The sequence below is a fragment of the Rhinoderma darwinii genome, assembly GCF_050947455.1.
Source record: "Rhinoderma darwinii isolate aRhiDar2 chromosome 8 unlocalized genomic scaffold, aRhiDar2.hap1 SUPER_8_unloc_3, whole genome shotgun sequence".
In the NCBI taxonomy this organism is placed as follows: Eukaryota; Metazoa; Chordata; class Amphibia; order Anura; family Rhinodermatidae; genus Rhinoderma; species Rhinoderma darwinii.
The window spans coordinates 632123-652243 of NW_027461826.1; the positions used below are offsets into that span (position 1 = coordinate 632123).

At 37.3% G+C, this 20121-nt stretch overlaps 1 protein-coding gene across 1 annotated transcript in view; it reads left to right on the forward strand.

Annotated features, from left to right (window-relative positions):
• The window catches only part of LOC142697920 (AF4/FMR2 family member 2-like), a gene marked incomplete at its 3' end in the record, with an annotated part of 383807 nt that overhangs the window by 313349 nt on the left and 50337 nt on the right, over positions 1 to 20121 (forward strand). Inside the window, exons 8-9 of the mRNA XM_075847722.1 lie at positions 857 to 908; positions 13509 to 13546. Of these exons, the coding sequence (XP_075703837.1) occupies positions 857 to 908; positions 13509 to 13546 (90 nt within the window). The remainder of the gene's footprint in view (positions 1 to 856; positions 909 to 13508; positions 13547 to 20121) is intronic.

Below are 20121 nucleotides of genomic sequence, written 5' to 3' on the forward strand. Positions count from 1 at the left end.
ATTCACCTGGAAATAATAAAAGTCAGAAAATGACTCATTGACTTCTATGGGAGAGTGTTGTGGGCATGCTCTGTGACATATGCAGAGGTAAATGTGCAGGGAGGAAGGAAGATGAGCTTAGGTTCTGTGCACATTACGTTTTTTGCCTATGTTTTACCTATATGCCAGGAAAAGCTCCTGACGTATATCTTAAATGTACGCTGTGACAGATATCTTAACATCCATCACCATAGAGTTTAATGGTGTACGTTAAGCGTATACGCCATGAACTGCTCATGATCCTCTTCATGACGTGTATGTTAAACGGATACTGTTATAGCCTATAGGTGACGGGTGCCACTATTAGGCATCAGTTTAACTCATACGTTGCCCATATACAATAATGGTATCCATATAATGGCTCAATTTAGGGCCAAACATAGTTTGCACAGAGGCTTAGCTGTTTCCATCACCTATTGCCAGCTTTATAACTGAGGTGTTACATCTCATTGTAATCCCGTCCTCTTAGGTTAATGATATGACTGCTGACCCTGCACCAGTGTACATAGCACAAGCTGAAAAGTCACCTTTACAGAACAGGATGTGTCAACCTATTGTGAAGGCTAAGTGGCCAGTGTGTAAACTGCTTTCTTTTCCAATAATTCACTTTTGTTTTTTAAATAAACGGTCATGGAGAATAAAAACGTAAACAGCACCAATTTAAAAAAAAATATGTATAACATAAAAACATAATTTAGACAAAAGGTCATTTTCTGACGATACATTCCCCTTAAGTTCAAGTTAGCAAAGTATTTTAAAACATCTTCACTGTGGATATTTTATTAATATTTCTTTTAATTCTTCTTTTGTTATATAGAATGCTTGAAGATGATCTAAAGCTCAGCAGTGACGAGGAAGACAGTGAACAGGTATTGTTAAATAAGTATACCTTCGATAGTTACACTAATTGGAATTCATTGGCTACAAATCAAGTAAACTGCAATGTCTGACCTTAAAGACCCCAAATCCATAAGACACTCAGCGGGTAATTAGTTGTAATGCCTTTAATAGTTTTTAGTATATCATCTGACTCATTAAATAATACAATTTCCAAGGCCACAAATCCCTAGGAAATAGTATTGAAATGCGTAATGTTTAGTTTGATTAACTTACTTAGACTTGGCAATGACAATATTTGCCTTACAACAAAGTAACATGAGACAAAAAATACGAAAAAATGCTAGTTTTTTTTATTTGTTCTTGTTTTATGTTTTTTTTGGAGGGGGGTCTTAAATATGGGCACTAATTTACTGTAAGATGTGGCTGGAAATTTCATACCGCTGAGGTCAAAACAATGTAAAGATTTCTGAGATGGAAAATAAAACATGAAAAAATCACAGAAGAACTTTACAATACAATCCAGTTTTGTATATGGCGCTTGTAAAATTTTATAAGAATTTGTTTACTATATATTTTTAACAGTTTTACACATACATTTACATGTTATCAGTACGTTTTATTTTTACATTTTATTAATAAAAACACCTCCGTTAAATGGAACTTTGACAAACGGCTAAATTTGCCGGAGGTAGCCTTGTCTGTTCTATTACATGGCAGCCATTTAGGTGAATGTATGACATCAATCCGCCAGAGTGGGAGCCACTCTTACAGTTCTGGCTCAAAGAGGGGTTTCCCGAGTGGAGGACCCTCCTCCATGACGTTCATATGCCCTAATAGAGTACAAAGGCAAGGTTGTGTTCATGAGACAACCCCTTTAATCATTCATCCTGTAACAAGTACAGTGGTAGAACATAATTAATAAAGGTTTTTAGTGTTACACATAAAAAGCTGAATCAATATATAACTAATACAACTTTTTAATATACTTTCTATTTCAATCACTCATCATTATCAAAATCTCTGCTTGATATTGGGGAATAAAAACATTCTTAAATTGCATTCAGACTCTGATTATTAGCTGCTAGTTCCAGCTTTGTCTCACATCAGCCCTATTGTCCATTCACAGAGATGCACAGTATCACATTATGCCAACTACATGAATTACTTTTCATGGCAAATAGTGGCCCTCAGGTTTACCTGCCTCTCCAAAAGAACATTTACCTTAAATAATAGATAACATATTTTATTCTTAATGTACATGCAAATATTTAAATTATACAAATAATAAAAATATAGTTGTTGGCTATGGGTTAAGAGCAGGGGTCTCAAACAGATAGCCTGCGGGCCACATGCGGCCCCTGAGGCTGTCATCAGTGGCCCGTGGGGCACCTTAGCCCCATCGGGAGAGTAGAGAGCAGGCCGAATGAGGAATACGCCGGTGCTCCTTCATGACATCATGAAGGAGAAAAGTCCGTTGGTGGTATGTGAGCAATAGCCACACAGCCCCCTGTAGATAGTGCAACCCCTCCCTGTAGATATTTCCCCCCACACACACACCTCTGTAGATAGTGCTACATTCCCCCCGGGGAGGCCATACCTCCTAACCATCCCAAATTCCCGGATTCTGGGCTGTGTTCTGCTAAACATCCCGCTGTCAACTGTAGCTGCATCCTCAGGATGCAGATACAGTTTAACCCAATGCTAAAGCAAGGAATCGTCAGTTCCCTGCTTTAGCATTAGTTCAGAGTGGAGGAGCAGAGGGAGCTCCTCTGCTTGCCGAGGTCTCTCCGGGCACAGCGCTACTTTAAGCATATGGACAGTGACGTCAGTGGCTACTCCTGGAGCGGAATCCCCGGCCTATACTCTGGCTGGGGATTCCGCTCCTACAGGTGGTCCTGATGGAGATATCTACGGAGGAGGGGGGAGCGCTATCTAAGGGGGGGGGTGGCACTTTCTACAGTGGGCAGTGTGGCATTGTCTACTGAGGGCAGTGTGCATTATCTACAGAGGGCAGTGTGGCAGTATCTACAGAGGGCACCGTGGCAGTATTTAGAGAGGGCACTATGGCATTATCTACAGAGGGCACTGTGCCATTATCTACAGGGGGGCAGTATCTACAAAGGGCACTGTGGAAGCATCTACAGAGGGCACTGTGGCAATAACTACAGAAGGCACTGTGGCAGTATCTACAGAGGGCACTGTGGCAGTACCTACAAGGACACTATGGCAATATCTACAGAGGCCGATGTGACACTATCTAAGAAGGGGCTGCCCAATCTTGACATTCTTGTGTCTGCCAAACATGTAGCGATACTTAAACTGGAAAAAAAAACTATTTAAATAAGCACGTGGAGTATTATAGTAATGTAATATTGTTATAGTAATGTAGTATTGTTATAGTAATGTAGTTTTATTATAGTAATGTAGTATTGTTATAGTAATGTAGTTTTATTATAGTAATGTAGTGTAGTGTTATAGTAGTTCAAATAACTAATTCATTAACAATAATTTTGTATTGTATCAAATTTGAAAGTAATGCGGCCCGTCGACTTCACATTTTTCCATTTATCCGGCCAAGTTTAGGACCCCTGGTTTAGAGCAATACCACTTGATGTACTTATCCCTCCTTCCTTCTGATAACTTGTTCTTCAGGACAGGCTAACATTTCCTGCTTGCCATTATCAATTGGTTCCAACCTGTTTATTGTAAAAAAAAAGGTTTTAGGCATGATACATTGCTTGTGTCTCCGTCACATTGGAGATATTTATGGCTGTGCGAAGCATTCCATTAAATATGCTTTCCTTTGCTGTTTAATGGGGTTATTTTGGATTAGAGGACCGCTGTAAGTAAAGGGTTAGATCTGGAATCAATTTTCATTTACAGTTGAGCAGCAGCTATTGATGCCAGGCTCACAGCTCAATAAAAGATCTAAAGATATAGACTTCATACTATTCTTTCAATATAAACAGCATAATCAGTCTCAAATGTTTTTGCAAAGACACGAGTATTGACATTTTTTATTTAATAACTGTCTTTTAAGTTTTGAGTTATCAGCAGCCTGCAATGTTTCAATGATTTTTTTTCTCTCAGAATCATGCTGACCATCACAAAGGATATTTATAGGGCATGTTCATTATAGCAAGCAAGCATCTGTTTAACATTTCTTCTGGGATTTCCTGGATTATTAAGTGGTGCACTGTACAGATTTTACAATTTTATGACAATATTATTGAACATACCAATGGATTAGATTGCACTGAACCACAAAGCGTTCCAGCTTAAATATAAAGTTAACCTTTTAGGAAAAGAATAAGAGGTGTCTGCCTTAGGGCATTAATAAAATGTTCTCACTGGGGCCTCCCATGTAATATTTAATAGGCCACTTCCATGCGCTAATAGGGCTCTTCCATGTAATATTTATAATTGTGCTCCTTTAAGGCCATACATAGATTTACAGAGGTCCTCTGGAAAACACCACTAATAGAGGGTGATTTCTTCTGCTTAATGAAAAGAGTTTCCAACCTTAGGCTTAGTTCACACAGAGTTTTTCGGCGTGGTATTTGAGTTGGAAACCACGCCAAAAAACGTGCGGATACGCCCCCCCCCCCCCATTGATTTCAATCGGAGGCGGAGGTGTTTTTTCCTGCATGTGCAAAAAAATGCTCGCTGGAAAAAGAAGCGTCATGTACTTTCTTCAGGCATTTCCGTCCCTGACCTCCTATTGACATCAATGGAAGGCAGAGAAAGCGTATTTTGCCTGGGGTGATCAACGGCCGTGGTAAAAAAAATGCAGCGAAAAAAAAGTGTCAAAGGACACGGCAAGTGTTCTGCCATCAGGTCAAAATCTGCCTCAAAATTCCTGAAGATTTTTCCGCCTGCAAAGTGAACAGGGCCTAAGTGTCCATCAAGTCTGGATTAACTGACTGTTTTGCCCTCCCCATGATCTTGTATTTAACTTGTGGGTCTGTATTTGAACTCAATATCATTTTTCAGTATGTATTTTATAAATGCTAAACTTGTAGGGAGCAATGATCTATGACAATAAAGTTTGGTTTAAAGCTAAAGGTGAACTTTATAAGGTGACATTTTTACTCTGTTCCGTATTAACAAAATGAGTAGTGTGAGATTTAAAGTTTCCATGTTGGATGCAGCCATGTTATGTCACATGGACAAGGCATCAAGACATATAATTCAGTTCAGGCTTATTGTCCAGTTCAACTGGCATCAGGGTTGTCCTTTATAATGGCATTTTAGAACATACCATATGCCTGTGCATATTGCTTTTTTTTCCCCTCCAGCATTTGAATTCATACCAATGAAATGCTAAAATATTATATATACCCCAAGTTGGTCCACATAGAGATCACAACTCACCCCAAAAAAAAGGATTCACACATCTGCATCAACGTAAAAATAAAAAAAGTTAGAACCATCTGACTGTTAGAGGAAAAAACATGAGATTTCTTCTGGTCTTTCAGACCAAATAGGGCTTGGCCCTTAAAGAGGACCTGTCACCTCTCCTGATATGTCTGTTTTAGTAAATAATTATATTCCCCATGAATGAACAATTCTGGAGCATCTTTTATTAGAACTCAATGTTGTGCCGTTCCTCTGTTATTTCTACTAGAAATTTATGAATATATTAACAATTTAGTGTTACCAGTTGGGGGTGTGTCCATACACAAACTGTCCAATCAGTGCTTACAGAGTGGTAACACCCAATTGTCAATTTATACTTAGATTTCAAGAAGGAATAACGGAGGAATGGCACAAGGCATAGTTCTAAGAAAACATGTTCCAGAATTATATCATGGGGAATACAAGTGTTTACTAAAACAGACACGCCAAGAGAGGTGACAGATCCTCCTTAAGGAGTTAAATATATCAAACTGGACAGGCTGCTCAGTTTCATTTCTCATCTAGTGCACCTTCAGTTAGTTCAGGAAGGAAAAATAACATAAGATAGCCAAAGCCTCAATTCTAAACCTTGTGGCAAAGCCCAGGGATGGGGAAAGGGCTGCTGGCCCTGTTTTTTGGTTTTTTTGTTTTTCATCCTGAAAGGCTCACACACAAATACTTAGGTGCTTTTAATAAAAAGTATACATATATAAATATTTATTTATCTAATTTTTAAAACTATTATCTATAAAATGTGAAAAATAGGCTTTCAATTTTGGTTGTCTAAATTACAGGAGAAAAGAGATTTACATAAAGCATATTATTAATTTATGTATCCAGTGCAAACAGGTAAATATTTAGTTAATTCCCTAATCCCATGGGAATGTACATTACATATAGACATGTTTATTTTGTTGTTTTTTTATTAGTCTAGTTTTATTAGTCTACTGTCTCTTAAATTGTGTCATTATAGGATATCCGCCACATAGTCAATTATCATCAGAATATGGCACAGAGTTTAATACTGATTGGACTAGGGAGAGCATACATTTAGACTTATATAATGCTTATATAATGCACAATTATGAATTTGCATGATCTAGTCATAGTTGTTATTATGTTAATCCTAAGGTAAGGGTCCATGCATGGAGAGAATATCTCCGTAATATATGATGAAACATGCCACAATTTCTTGCAAATTCCCACATTAAAAAAAATCTATGTGTGTAGAGGATAAAGCATAGGACCATGGAAGGCTGAGGACACCATAGATACATAGTTATTTAGGTTGACAAAAGAAACACGTCTCTCATGTTCAACGTTTTCCTGATTAAATATGTCATTCATTCTTAAATTATTTATAACCCTCAATGCCATTGTCATTAGATTAACATATAGCTCTTTTTTAAATACTAACATAGTATCTGCCATTACTACCTCTTGGGGTAAAGCATTCCATAGCTCTAAGGTTCAGATGTGGCGGAATTACTGTTGAATTCCGCTGCGGACCGTCCACAGTGGAGTTCTGCAGCAGATGTTTTTTACATCTGTTTCTATACATTTTTAGGATCTTAGTTCAGATGTTGCTGAAAATAATTGTGCGGAAATTAGGCTGCGGTGCAGAATTTTCCTTCCGCGGCAAGCATATTAAATTGCGGAGAAGCAGCGGAATTTCACTGCGGATTTTAGCCTTTGCAATGCAAAAACTGAAATCTGTGGCAAGTCCACTGTGATATCTGCAACGTCTGAATTACCTGTCAAATATGCAAATGTTGGTGCAGATTCGTTGCGTAATTGCCCCAAATCTGCACCAACATTTGCAGCGGAATAATTCTGCCACGTGTGAACGTGGCCTAACTGTAAAGAACCCTTTCCTATATTGATCCATACTATAAATCTGCACAACACTGATCATATATCCAAGTGCATTAAAATGTATACCTTATACTTACAGAGGTAAGTTATACTAACTGCAAGACAATGAACATCTAATTTTTTTAAATTAAGCATATCTTAAATATTATTAAAATCCTCTATATTATTAAAAATGTTGTTAAGACATGAGTTAAAATAAAAAATAAAGGTTAAATACACATGTATGTATGTAAGTATGTATATATATGTATGTACTGTATGTATGTACTGTATGTGTGTGTATATATATATATATATATATATATATATATATATATATATATATATATATTTATATTTATATTTAAAGCTGTAAGAATAGTTACAGTAACAGTATGTACAAAATAGTGCTCTAAGATGTTCAAATATTTTGAGACATTTACTTTTATATTGGACAATTATAGAGAACCTGCCATGAGGTAAATGACTAACTAAAATGTTAAAGAGGCTCTGTCACCACATTATAAGTGCCCTATCTCCTATATAAGGAGATGGGTGCTGTAATGTAGATGACAGTAATGCTTTTTATTTTGAAAAACTATCTATTTTTAGCACTTTATGAGCGATTTTTAGCTTTATGCTAATGAGTTTCTTACTGCCCAAGTGGGCGTGTTTTACTTTAGACCAAGTGGGCGTTGTACAGAGGAGTGTATGACGCTGACCAATCAGTGACCAATCAGCGTCATGCACTTCTCTCCATTCATTTACACTGCACTAGCGATATAGTTATAGTTACTGCAGTGTCCTGATAATGAATATACATTACCTCCAGCCTGGACGTCATGTTTATTCGGAATCCTGACACTTCTGAATCTTTTCTGTAAGATTCCAGCAAGGCAAGCGTAATCTCATTTGAAATGACAGGTTATATCGTAATCTCACGAGATTACACTTGCCTTGCTGGAATCTCACAGAAAAGATTCAAAAGTGTCAGGATTCTGAATAAACATCACGTCCAGGCTGGTAGTGATGTATATTCATTATCAGGACACTGCAGTGTTAGTGTTTGTGTATGTAGCTGCACATAACGATATAAAAATATCGCTAGTGCAGTGTAAATGAATGGAGAGAAGTGCATGACGCTGATTGGTCAGCGTCATACACTCCTCTGTACAACGCCCACTTGGTCTAAAGTAAAACACGCCCACTTGGGCATTAAGAAACTCATTAGCATAAAGCTAAAAATCGCTCATAAAGTGGTTTGAAATAGATTGTTTTTAGAAATAAAAAGCATTACTTTCACCTACATTATAGCGCCGATCTCCTTATATAGGAGACAGGGCACTTATAATGTGGTGACAGAGCCTCTTTAAATAGAGGGCTGGAAGAAGTGATACCTGGTCCAGGGTAGACAAAGATCCCATAGAAACGGATCGAAACGCTGCCTGCCTGGGGTGAATAAACACACCACTTTTTTTCACCAATTTCCTTTGAGTGCTGCCTCTTCATTTTTTTGGGTTATTTTATATGTAACTATATATATATATATATATATACATAATTGTTTTTATATATATATATATATATATATATATATATATACATATATATATATATATATACATCAAATCCCAGATTGTATTTTTTTACTTGTTACATTTTTCCTACTATATGAAAATATAATTCAGTAATGTACTATGTAGCCGGTGACTTGGCATATCTTTGCATATATATATATATATATATATATATATATATATATATATATATATATTTATTTATTGTTATTTCATTATTTTTTTTAACAACAACCCTAGGGATTACTATTTAGGTGTAGACAAAATAATTTTAATGACAGCTTTTGGATTATTCTGCTAGATTGCTCCATACAAGTACATCTCATGATGCTTTATTGCGTTCACTAATTTCTCGAAAATGACAGCTCCAAATAAGCCATTGGAGAGAGTCCAGCAATGATAATAGAGAATTTCACCTCACATTTGCATTAGAAAAGGTTTTCATCCCACTTTACATTAAACATATGTGATATTCTGGGGTATTGGAGTATGGCTTGTGTTCTACAATTATTCATGATTGTTCGGTGGAAAAAAAAATCACCACTGAAAACTCCAGCTGCTTAAACAGTTTGATAGACTGAAGCTATTCCACCATCGGTGCCCCCAGCTGTGTTGCTTAGCAACATTTTAATTCAAGAAGAATCGAAGGAGATGCGGTCCCTGTGGAGAGGGAAACAGAAATAAGAGGCCCGTTGACAGATGATCTCAGTTGTTTCTTTTAATATACTGTGAAGATCACTGGCTCTTTTCATGAATGATAAATGGACTGTACACAGATCAATGGGTTCAGCAATAAACTCGACCTAGTCTCTATGTCTAAAGCAAACTGAGAGGCCATGGAATTTACTCATTTGGATGATTTGGTGTTTGTTTTTTCATCAGTTTCACAAGATACAATTGATCTGCACATTTGGTCATAACTTGGCCTTTCTTACCCTTAGTAAATATTAATAGTCTTCAAAGTGGAGTGGTAGCCATATACACTTGCTGTTCCTACCTCGTGCCACATTAACCTTAGAAAAGCTGACCTTGTTAATAAACTGCGCGTTCAATCAGCAAATACCAGATTTTTGGGAGAGAGTACTGGAAGGATTTTTTTTTTATCAGCCCTAGAACTGCAAAAAATGTGATTAGGAAGAGCAGATTAAGACGCCAGCTCATTCATATCCAGATAGTGATTACCCACTAGGGAACCTAGGTTAGAGCCTGCAGCGAAGAAGAAGGGAGGAGGAGGGGAGAAGCCACATACATTTTTGGAATTTGTTTTATGGTTACTATGTATTTAGGTTCTCATCATCCGTTTTGTGTCTTTATTTACAGCAGTGATTCATTGTAGTTTATAGCTTTTGACAAGGGAAAAATAGTAACACTGCTCTATTTAAGGCAAGGTTAATTCAACCATTGAGTTCTCAAAAGTAATAGATGATCTGAAGTACATCATGTAATTATATAATCAAATCTAATGTGTGAAAATATGTGATGTCCATAAATTGTATGGTATGGAGGATAAGAGCTACTTTTAGTATGATAAGGAATGCCATCAGTTTGATTACCAATAATTACCCTTTAAGGCAACTGAGACATTAAATTACCTGTAGATTTGTATTTATCTCATCAGCAGAGTACAGACTGTTTATGGCAGCCTGTGCTCTGTTCATGTATTCTGATTATAACATTGTCTTATGGAATTGCTCATAATATTAAACATAAATTGGCTGAACGTTTACTTTATAAGGACTGTCCAATCTGAACAAACCTTCTCCATATGCTCTATTAGGGCATATGGATGTCATAGAGTAAAATCTGCCACTCAGGACCCCGAGAGGTGATGCAAAGAGTGTCTCCTCTCTGCCATACTTGACACCACCATGTATTAGCTGGTGATCCATTCATTTGAATTGGCACCATGTAATGCTGCGTATACTTCAGGGGAAAATAATGGCCCCACGGAGCCTCTTCTGGCACTAACAGATGATCATTGGGTTAGAAAACCTAGATCTGCGACAATCAGCAGATTCAAGAAGGAGTGCATACGGGACAACCTCTTTAAGGTAGCCATAGAAACAAAGATTTGGCAAGTAATCAGATGTATTTTTTCACTTTGCATTTTTTGTCTTGTTGAGATAATCTTGCTGGTCCTAGTAGGAAAAATCTGTCTCCTTCTGCTGATTGTTGTTAAATCCATAAGAAATATTAATAACATAGAACATATTTTAACTTAATCCAATAGATGTTTTAACTAATAGAACAGATTCCTATGGATCAGAGTTGACTTGTTTTGACACTATAGATACATGAATTTTATCTCCCACCAGATCTGATCATCTGATCATACTGTCATGTCTATGGTCTCTTTTAATTCTGTCTGTCTATATTGCAGTATGTGCCAAGATAATAGCAAAGTGGGTTTTCTTTGGCAGATTTTCTTGTCTTGAAAGAGCAGGGCTGCATTTTTAAGCATTAACCTCTGCAGCTCATTTATTGTGGCCTGGGATCACTTGTCATAAGGAAGGAATCAGTATGCTAATAGCAATGGTAATTTTATAACACGTCTCTATGGGAGCTGGGCAGACCACCAGCCGCATCCACAAAGCAGTTTATGTAGTTGAGTGTTTTAGTGTTTTAACACTGTCAGTTTCTGCTTTTAAGTACTTTACAAGAAAATTACTTTGCATTGAAGTGCCAATATACTGTAAGAGTAAAGGCATTTATATTGATGTTTTTTCCTTTTTACCATTTTGGAGCGTAATAAAAAGTAATTGTAGACTTATCCGTATATATGAATTTAAATAATAAGAGTGTAAAAAATAGTGTTTTGGATGCTAGTAAAAGAAAATAATTTTGTAATAGGGAATCATTTGGAATTTATTTTTTAAAAAGCTGAATTTAAAAAGATTGATCATAGGTTGCTTATTTGCATGATACTATTACGATAATATTATAATATATAGCTGTCTAGATTATCTAAATTCCATGTGATTAAAAAACTAGTGTGTCCTTCAGAAAACTAGGGGAAGGTGATATTTACAACTTGATATATTTTCTACAATGCAGTGTTTTACTAGGTTGTTGAACTAATAAGGGGGCCATAATGTGCATTCCAGTTTTTCCAAGTGCCCCTTCCCCTAATTTTGCATCCCTCCAACCTATATCTTCAAAAGTCATGCTTGTGGGGTCTGGCTATTAGTTGTGGATCAAGGTTACACACAGTGATGGGGGAAAAGTTTGGGCAGTATATGGGCAGTTTAGTAACTTAAAGGGTCATTCCCATTACATAATGTGATGGCATATCGCTAGGATGTGCCACCTACAGCCGGGACACCCAGTGATTCTGAGAATAAAGGAGCCGCAGTGCTGGTTTAATGCTGTGTCCCCTTCACTGTTTTTCCCTGCACAGTGGAGCTCCCGGTCACCAGCTGTGCAGGGAACTGGAGCACGGACCCATTCATTTGAATGGAGCACTGTTGCAGTTCCCTTCACAGCAAGTGGCCAAGAGGGAAAGACTGGCACCAATCACAAAGTGATTGCATATTCTAGTTATACTTTATGCCATAACTTTGTGTTATAGGAATGACCTTTAATATCTAACCTCTAGAATACCACAGCTTAAAAATATCAGGTTGTTCTTGATGACGTGTCTTTTTTTTCAACCCTGCATGGAACATCTACATGGAGTTTATATAGTACTAGGAGGGATGTGAGTTGGAATTCCCTGATATTTCTTATGAACCCATCCACAGAATATACTATTGCAACCGTTTTTATTGCTCAAATGCCCCTAACATAAAAAATTAAGTCTTGCTAAAAAAATATCTTACCATTTTGAGCATGACTATAGACTACAAACAAACCCTGTTTACTCTGCTACTGCTGTCATGTGTTACTCCATGTGCGGCTCCATTCACACTACGTCAGTGGTGCGCTGTCGGCCAAAACTTCCAAATATGTAATCTAACATGCCAATAGATTTTAATGGCCAAAGATATGCCAAAAAGGTGTCCTTCTGGCATGCGTTTGGCCGGGATACCTTAGAATTGTATCGAAAAACAACTCTTAGCAAAGAACAATACTTGTATACCTAGCAGTATACATTTTTTTATGACAGTTTATGAAAGGTACATCTGAGGGTACAGTCACTAAAACATTTTCAAATGTAGACACCAAATGTGGCGTGAATTTAGCCTTACTTCCATTTGCCCCCGATTCTACTGTTGCCAGCAAGAACAGGAAGCACAGTGAGTAAAGTAACTCATGACAGCAGGATCAGACTACATGCAGGGTTTGTTTGTAGTCTGTAACCATGTAGACACATAAGTCTGAATAGGAGCTGTATACATAAAACAGTAGGATTTTGTTTTAATCAAAACTATTTCCAAGGTTGCCTGATTTTAGTTATTTTAGACAAAAACATAATGAAGGAAATGTATTGGTGTAAAATACACCAGCCAATGAGGAAGAAAAAAATATCTAACATGCCTAGTGAGTTACACAAAATGTATTACATTAGGAGCACCATTTTGGTAAATTTGGTACAGCGTGTGCTGTTTTAGCACATCTTGTAAGAATATTGATAAATCTCCCCATGTTTTACAATCATCAGCCCAGCGGGTCATGTTTTATTTATACAATACATAACCTGTTAATGCCTTATTTACCAACACCTAGACTGGGTTGGATAGCGTGACGTATTTCCAAGTTGGTGAATGTGAACTGATGTGCTGCGCATGCCAGCACTGCTTTTTGGTCCATGTCTTATGATATAAATGAATAACCACAGTTTTGTTTTTCTATTTTTAACAGGCAAGTGAAAAAACAAAGCTGAGAACTACCCCAATAAAGTAAGTAATTATTTTACATTTCTCAAAACCTTGGAACCCAAGTGAATAAAAAATGTTGTCAATGTGGAACACAAGGAAAATATAATTAAAATAAAAAATATTGAGCTTCCTGTTGCAATCACTCAAAATGTAGCTATTTTTTTCCATTCTAGTTTGAACAATGTATAAAACATATGATTGGTTGCCATGAATAATACATCTGACCTAAGATATTCACGTCTACTTGTGGGGTTTTTAATTATACTTTAAATGTGATGATGTATTTTTCAGATTGGTGAAGCCAACTCACCTGTCTAGAGCTGTGGTCACCCCTAAACCTCTTCGGTGATTAAAGCCAAAATATGAACTGTTAAAGTTACTGTAGATCTCACAGAAATTGTAAGACTTAAGGGCATGTCCACAGTGTGCAGTTTTTGACACCGTTTTTTGAGCCAAAGGCAGGAATGGATATAAAATTAAGGAAAAGTATAGAGGAAAGACTTATACTTCTCTCTGTTGTATCCACCTCTGTGTTTGGCTCAAAACTGAATGTGTGAATCCAGCCAAAATGCCCTTGCCCCCAATTCTGCAAAACTTCTAAATGTGACAACACCCATTTCAGGTCAATAGGTCCTTAGATATAGTCCTATGAGTATGGTGCTGTTAACCTGAAATGTGTTAACATTCATATTTCACATTACTGTTATATTACTTGACCTGAATAACGCTGTCTCCCTGATTCCAGCACTTTGTTTTTTCCTGTACCCCCCTTCCCGTACCAGATATATGACTCACTGTTCTGTTGGCTCCCTATATGCTAATTTGCTGTAGTTAGCCAATGAGTAGAGCTAGCTGCCCTGCCTCTGATTCTGACCATTCAGTGTGAGGTAGCTTGAGGGTAGTTCACACCCTGTTGGCTAACAGCAAATTAGCATATAGGGAGCCAACACAATAGTGGGCCATATCTCTGAAACGGGGGGTGGGGGGGGTGTCCAGGAAAAAAGAAAAAAAAAGTTCTTTAATCAGGGAGACAGCGCTATTTAGGTCAGTAAACCAGTTGAGCTGAAATAATCTTTTGACAGGTCCTCTTTATATGTAGAAGAATTAAGCCTCCATCATACTCTTGTAGACTAAAGTAACCTCTGTTCAAGCAATCAATGTATTGACAATACTACCTCTATAATTTATATGCCTCCTTTCTGAAATAAGCCTGTTTACTTACTATATATATGTCAACATCCCATGGTGGTCGAGATAATTTGCAGATAGGTACCGGTTGCCTTAATACTGAACATGCAATAAAAACCTGTGTGTATATAAAGCATAGAGTAATGATATATATTTCGTAACAAGCCATGGTTAAGCAGCTGTTTAATCATCACATCATTACCAGCTTATGGTTAGCAGTGCTAAGTCAATATTAACATTATCGCAGCTGCAGGAACATTCATACCACGAAACCGCAAACCTGCAGACTGTATACTTATTTATATACAGAGGTAAAATATCACATTGTGTATTATATTGGTCTCTGTAGATAATAGAAATAAATGCATAGATTACAGGTTAGATAGCTCATCACATGCTATTTGTTTAGTCATTTTCAATATTAGCATGTGTAAAGTGTAATTCTCTAAATGCAAATGGCTTTGGCAAACAGCCACACGCTAATATGTTGCGTTGAATATAAGTGCCACTGACAGCTGTTTCAAATGGGGAGAAGGCATAGATGTCATTACTGTTAAAATGTTCCAGTCGGCATTTAGGTAGACATTTTACACTAAATAGAAGCGTCCAATTACTCCCTTCTTTTATTTGTCTTATTTGCCCTACACAGAATAGCGCATTAAGGACTGTTTGCCGGTGTTCATTGCTAATTTCGCACTTATAAGAAGTGTTTATGCATTTGTTCTATTCTACGCATCTATATGTGAATTTCTTGTTTCTATATTGATTAATTCTGCAAATAATCTCTAAGTGACAATAATGCAGTAGGTTCTCCTGGTATGATTTTATAATGTGCTGGACCAAATAACAAGCCCAGCTTAATAAGGAAATCCTGCTCTGGACCGCCACCATAGACCTACATCGGTCCCTGCAGCTACAGTATTTACCATCCTGATGTGACGATGTACCATCCTGATAATGACATCATGTCACATGACCGCAGCAACTACACAGCTTACTGATGTCATCATTTTTATCCCCTGTAAGTAATGTCCCTACTCAGGACCATTGAAACATAAATGACAACTGCTCTGAGGATATTTCTTGTCTTGAAGAAGGGGTTGTTATTTTTTATTTATTTTCAGTTATTGGCCTGATAATAAAATGTATTTCCTCTAGCTAAACTAATATTATGTACTTCACTCTATGGAAAAGATTATTAGATAGACCGGGAAAATTTCATTTCTGACTACAATTAAAGAAAACCGCTTATCCATTAGATGTCATTAAAATGGGAGATAGAAGTTGTTATTGATAACTGGACAACTCCTCCAAACTGCTGATCCGGGTGTTGAGTGCTGTTCACTATGTTCATCCATTGTAAACTACAGCACTTAACTAAAAACGAGGCTATTACATATGTTTTCTGCCTTGCCTTTCCTTTATTTCAGCATATTCTGAGATATGTGGCACAAGATGACCAGCTTAAAAAAAACCTGAATTTCGTCATACTCAGACACAAGATGTCTATGCTATATATGTCTAAGTGTCGCACCCAGTGGTTGTGTTGTGGATTGCAGCCTGTAAAGCGTTTTTCTAGCATGTCGTGATATTGTATTGAATTGTTTTGATGAGATATTGGAGTCCTCAACCAGATTCAAGCAATAGTAAGGGTGAACTAATCTGTATACTTTGCCCATAAATAAATATCTAAACCTCACACAATTGTCTGCTTAAATTTAAGTTTTGGGACAAGCTTTTAGGCTGTGTTCACACTGACTTTTTTGCAGGAGGAAAATTCTGCCTCAAAATTCAGTTTGGAATTTTGAGGCAGATTTTGTCCTTCCTGCACGGTGTTTGCCGCGATTTTCACTGCGTTTTTCGCTGCATTTTTTGCCCGCGGTCATTGAGTGCTATGGGCAAAAAACACTGCAAAATACGCTCTCTCTGCCTGCCGTTGATGTCAATGGGAGGTCAGAGGCGTATATGCGCGAAGATAGGGCATGTCACTTCTTTCTCCCGCAATGCGGTTTTACCGCTCAAGGGAGAAAACCGCCCCCGCCTCCCATTGAAATCAATGGGAGGCATTTTTGGACGGTTTTTGATGAGTTTTGCGGAGCGGTTTCCGCTCCAAAAAGCTTGTCGAAATACTCAGTGTGAACAGGGCCTTAGTGAGCTATCAGCCTACAAACTAGTTGTTATCAGGAACCCCCTCTGGAAAGCTAACTATGATATACAAAATGACATAAAGTTCCTTATCCTGAGATGTTCTGCAGCAGCTGTTAACTGTCCCGTCATGTAGGCCTGGCTGAGTACAAGCTAAATAATTATGTTCACATTTGCTTTCATTCTAAGCCATAATCTCAAAATGACAGATTGCAGAGCTGTACTATACGTTGACAAAATTCTGAACATTTTTATGGTAATTAAAAACTACCTAAATATTAAACATGCATGAAAAAAGAAACGGACTGTTTGCTGACAAAATAATCTGAATTATGTGGTTAAATCAAACTAATCCCATTTATCAGAAGCATTTCTTTTCTAACAATAGTATGCATAGCGCAAGCTGTTTTTAGGGTTGCCTCGAAAATGGGGTTTAACTTTCAGAATTAAAATTTTGCTAAATGAATTTTTTGCAAAGCTTACTTACCTGTTGATTTTTGGAGGATTTTTTTATGGCCTGTTTCTTTCTACACAAAGTGTCATAAACTGCCCTTTATTTTATATCAGTAATTCCCCACATTTTTACCATGGGGCTCCCCTGAACAAAGAATTCCCTTCCTGAGGAACCCCTATAACTTCCCCGTTTCTACATTTAAGTTGACAGATCTTGCTGTTGCTCTTTCCAGGAAACACATATACAGTTTCCATGGGTCCTCAGAGTTTAGGGGCATAGCTATAGGTGATGCTCTGATTGCAGTAGCAACTGGGCCCGATGCCGCAAATTTACACAACAGAATTATAAGTGGCTCATGGTAGGTGGTGGGCCCTCATACAGATTTATATCTCTACAAGAGTTTTACCTAGCCCAGGTTGGGAAATACTAACCTATATAAATACTTTCTCTGCTATATGTTACAAGGTCCATCAGATAGACTTTTTCTCCATACAGGTGACTGGTTAGAGAATGACATAATAATACGCTGGCAAAGAAGTCAGGTAGAACTCCTGAAATACAACGAAGGATGAATTATAATCATAAAAGCATCATCTACCATCAGATATACATAATGGGGCAGATTTACTATTGGTGCTGCACTAGAATTCTGGCTAAAGTTGCACCTTTTTTCTCAATGAAATTCGCCAAAAAAAACATGTTTACAACGTGTCCAATAAGAGGGCGTGGATTAAAATTAGCCAATGTGCGCCAAAAAACTGGCACAAAATTTTGGCGCAAAATAAGCCAAACCAAAAGTGGCATAAGGAAGACAAAAGTGTCTAGCAGGTCATGCAAGCCGCGCCAAAATTATGATTCAGCAATAATATACCATAGTGTCAAATTTGTGAATATGTTTTATATATTTTTATAATGTCTACTTAACTATTCAAGAATAAATGAGAGCATAACTTAGAGGCATAAATTCCCCTCTCCTGTCAATAAAGATCAATAGACAAAGGAGAAAAGGAAAAACTAGATAACGCTACAGAAAATAACACTTTACAAGGTTAATTCTGCCAAGTACAAAGTTTCCTGGTATTGAATTACCACTCTTATTCCTAAAGGGATCTTTCCAAGCGCTTGCAATAATTGTGGTTGATTTTATTGCAAAATTACCTCTGGATGAGAAACATACTCAAGAGGAAACGTGCATTGGTACAAATAAGCTGTGTTTGCCAGTGCCACGTTACCCAGGCCAATACAGTCGTAGTTCTCAATCTGTCTGTGCATTCAAGCAGAAAATTCATTAGCAACCCTTCTGGCAGGAAGGAAAAATAGGCATATTAAGGAAATTTAGTTTGAATTGTTTTCTAGAACTAGTTGGATAACAGGTCAGTAATCAAATTGCACCTTCTGGCATTAGTATTGAAGATGTTATTAAGAATGGCATACATCTGTAGATTTCACTTGGAGAGGTCGGTAAAAAGCAACAAAGCTACAAGCTCGTAAATATAAGTGATTTAAAGATACACGCGATCAAGATGAACGCGCCGGCTCATTTGGACCGTTCATAGATAATTCTTCTTCATTTACATCACTTCTATAAGACATTTGAAGCTCGCTCCCATCACTGTTTGTTTTGTACTACAAATGCCTACTTGTGTATAGCTGTTGTTCATACATTAAGGTAAATGATTCATTCTATTTATCATGCCAGACCTTCAGTTGAAGTCTTGGATGTTTTCAAAATGGTTAGCGGTGTAGGCAGTAAATTATTATTCATTAAAAACAAAGCCTGGCTTCATCTCCTGGGTACAGCATATTATCCATGTTTTCTAAAGCCAGTTGCTAAAATTCACATAATAGATTAAAGATGCAAATGAAGCTGATTTTTTCCACTTCTAGATTTCTCAAAATTATATTATATTGTTGGCCAATTATGAATAATGTGCGGAGAAATTGGCCTCCATAGTGGCTATAGGTGACCGTATGAAGATCATTTCAGCCACTTTCAGTCACCTGGCCTATGGTACTATAAGGTTATGTTCACACGTACACGTCCGTTATGGCTGAAACTACGGAGCTGTTTTCAGGAGAAAACAGCTCCAGAATTTCAGACGTAATGGCATGTGCATGCGTTTTTCGCAGCGTCCATTACGGACGTAATTGGAGCTGTTTTTCTATGGAGTCAATGGAAAACGGCTCCAATTACGTACCAATAAGTGACATGCACTTCTTTGACTCGGGCGTCTTTTTTACGCGCCGTCTTTTGACAGCGGCACGTAAAAAAAATGACCGTCGGCACAGTACATCGTAAAACCCATTCAAATGAATGGGCAGATGTTTGCCGACGCTTTCTAGCAGTATTTTCGGCCGTAATTCCAGGCGTAAAACGCCTGAATTCTGTTCGTAAATAGTGCGTGTGAACATACCCTAAGACTACCTGCAAATTAACATAAATATGTAATGGTTAGTATATACAATTTGAATATCTCATCTGTAAAATATAGTGTGGCATGGGTGAAGATTGGTCTTACTTGATTTTGTTGCACTCTTGAAACTACACAGAAACATTATTGGAACTTAAATATGTCTACAACAATAAACCCCAACCTTTTCATAACCTATTGTGGAACCACTGAACAAAATGTTGCCTTGCTGGTAAACCCCTACAACCACCGCATGCTTATTGAACTCTTGTAAGTGCAGTATTAAGTACTGCTGTTGTTGTCTTCTTGGGGAAACACTAACGATGTCCCAAGGAACTCCAGGGCTGGTAAATACTAATGTACAAAAATCCTCAGTAGGTAATACACTTTATAAACAA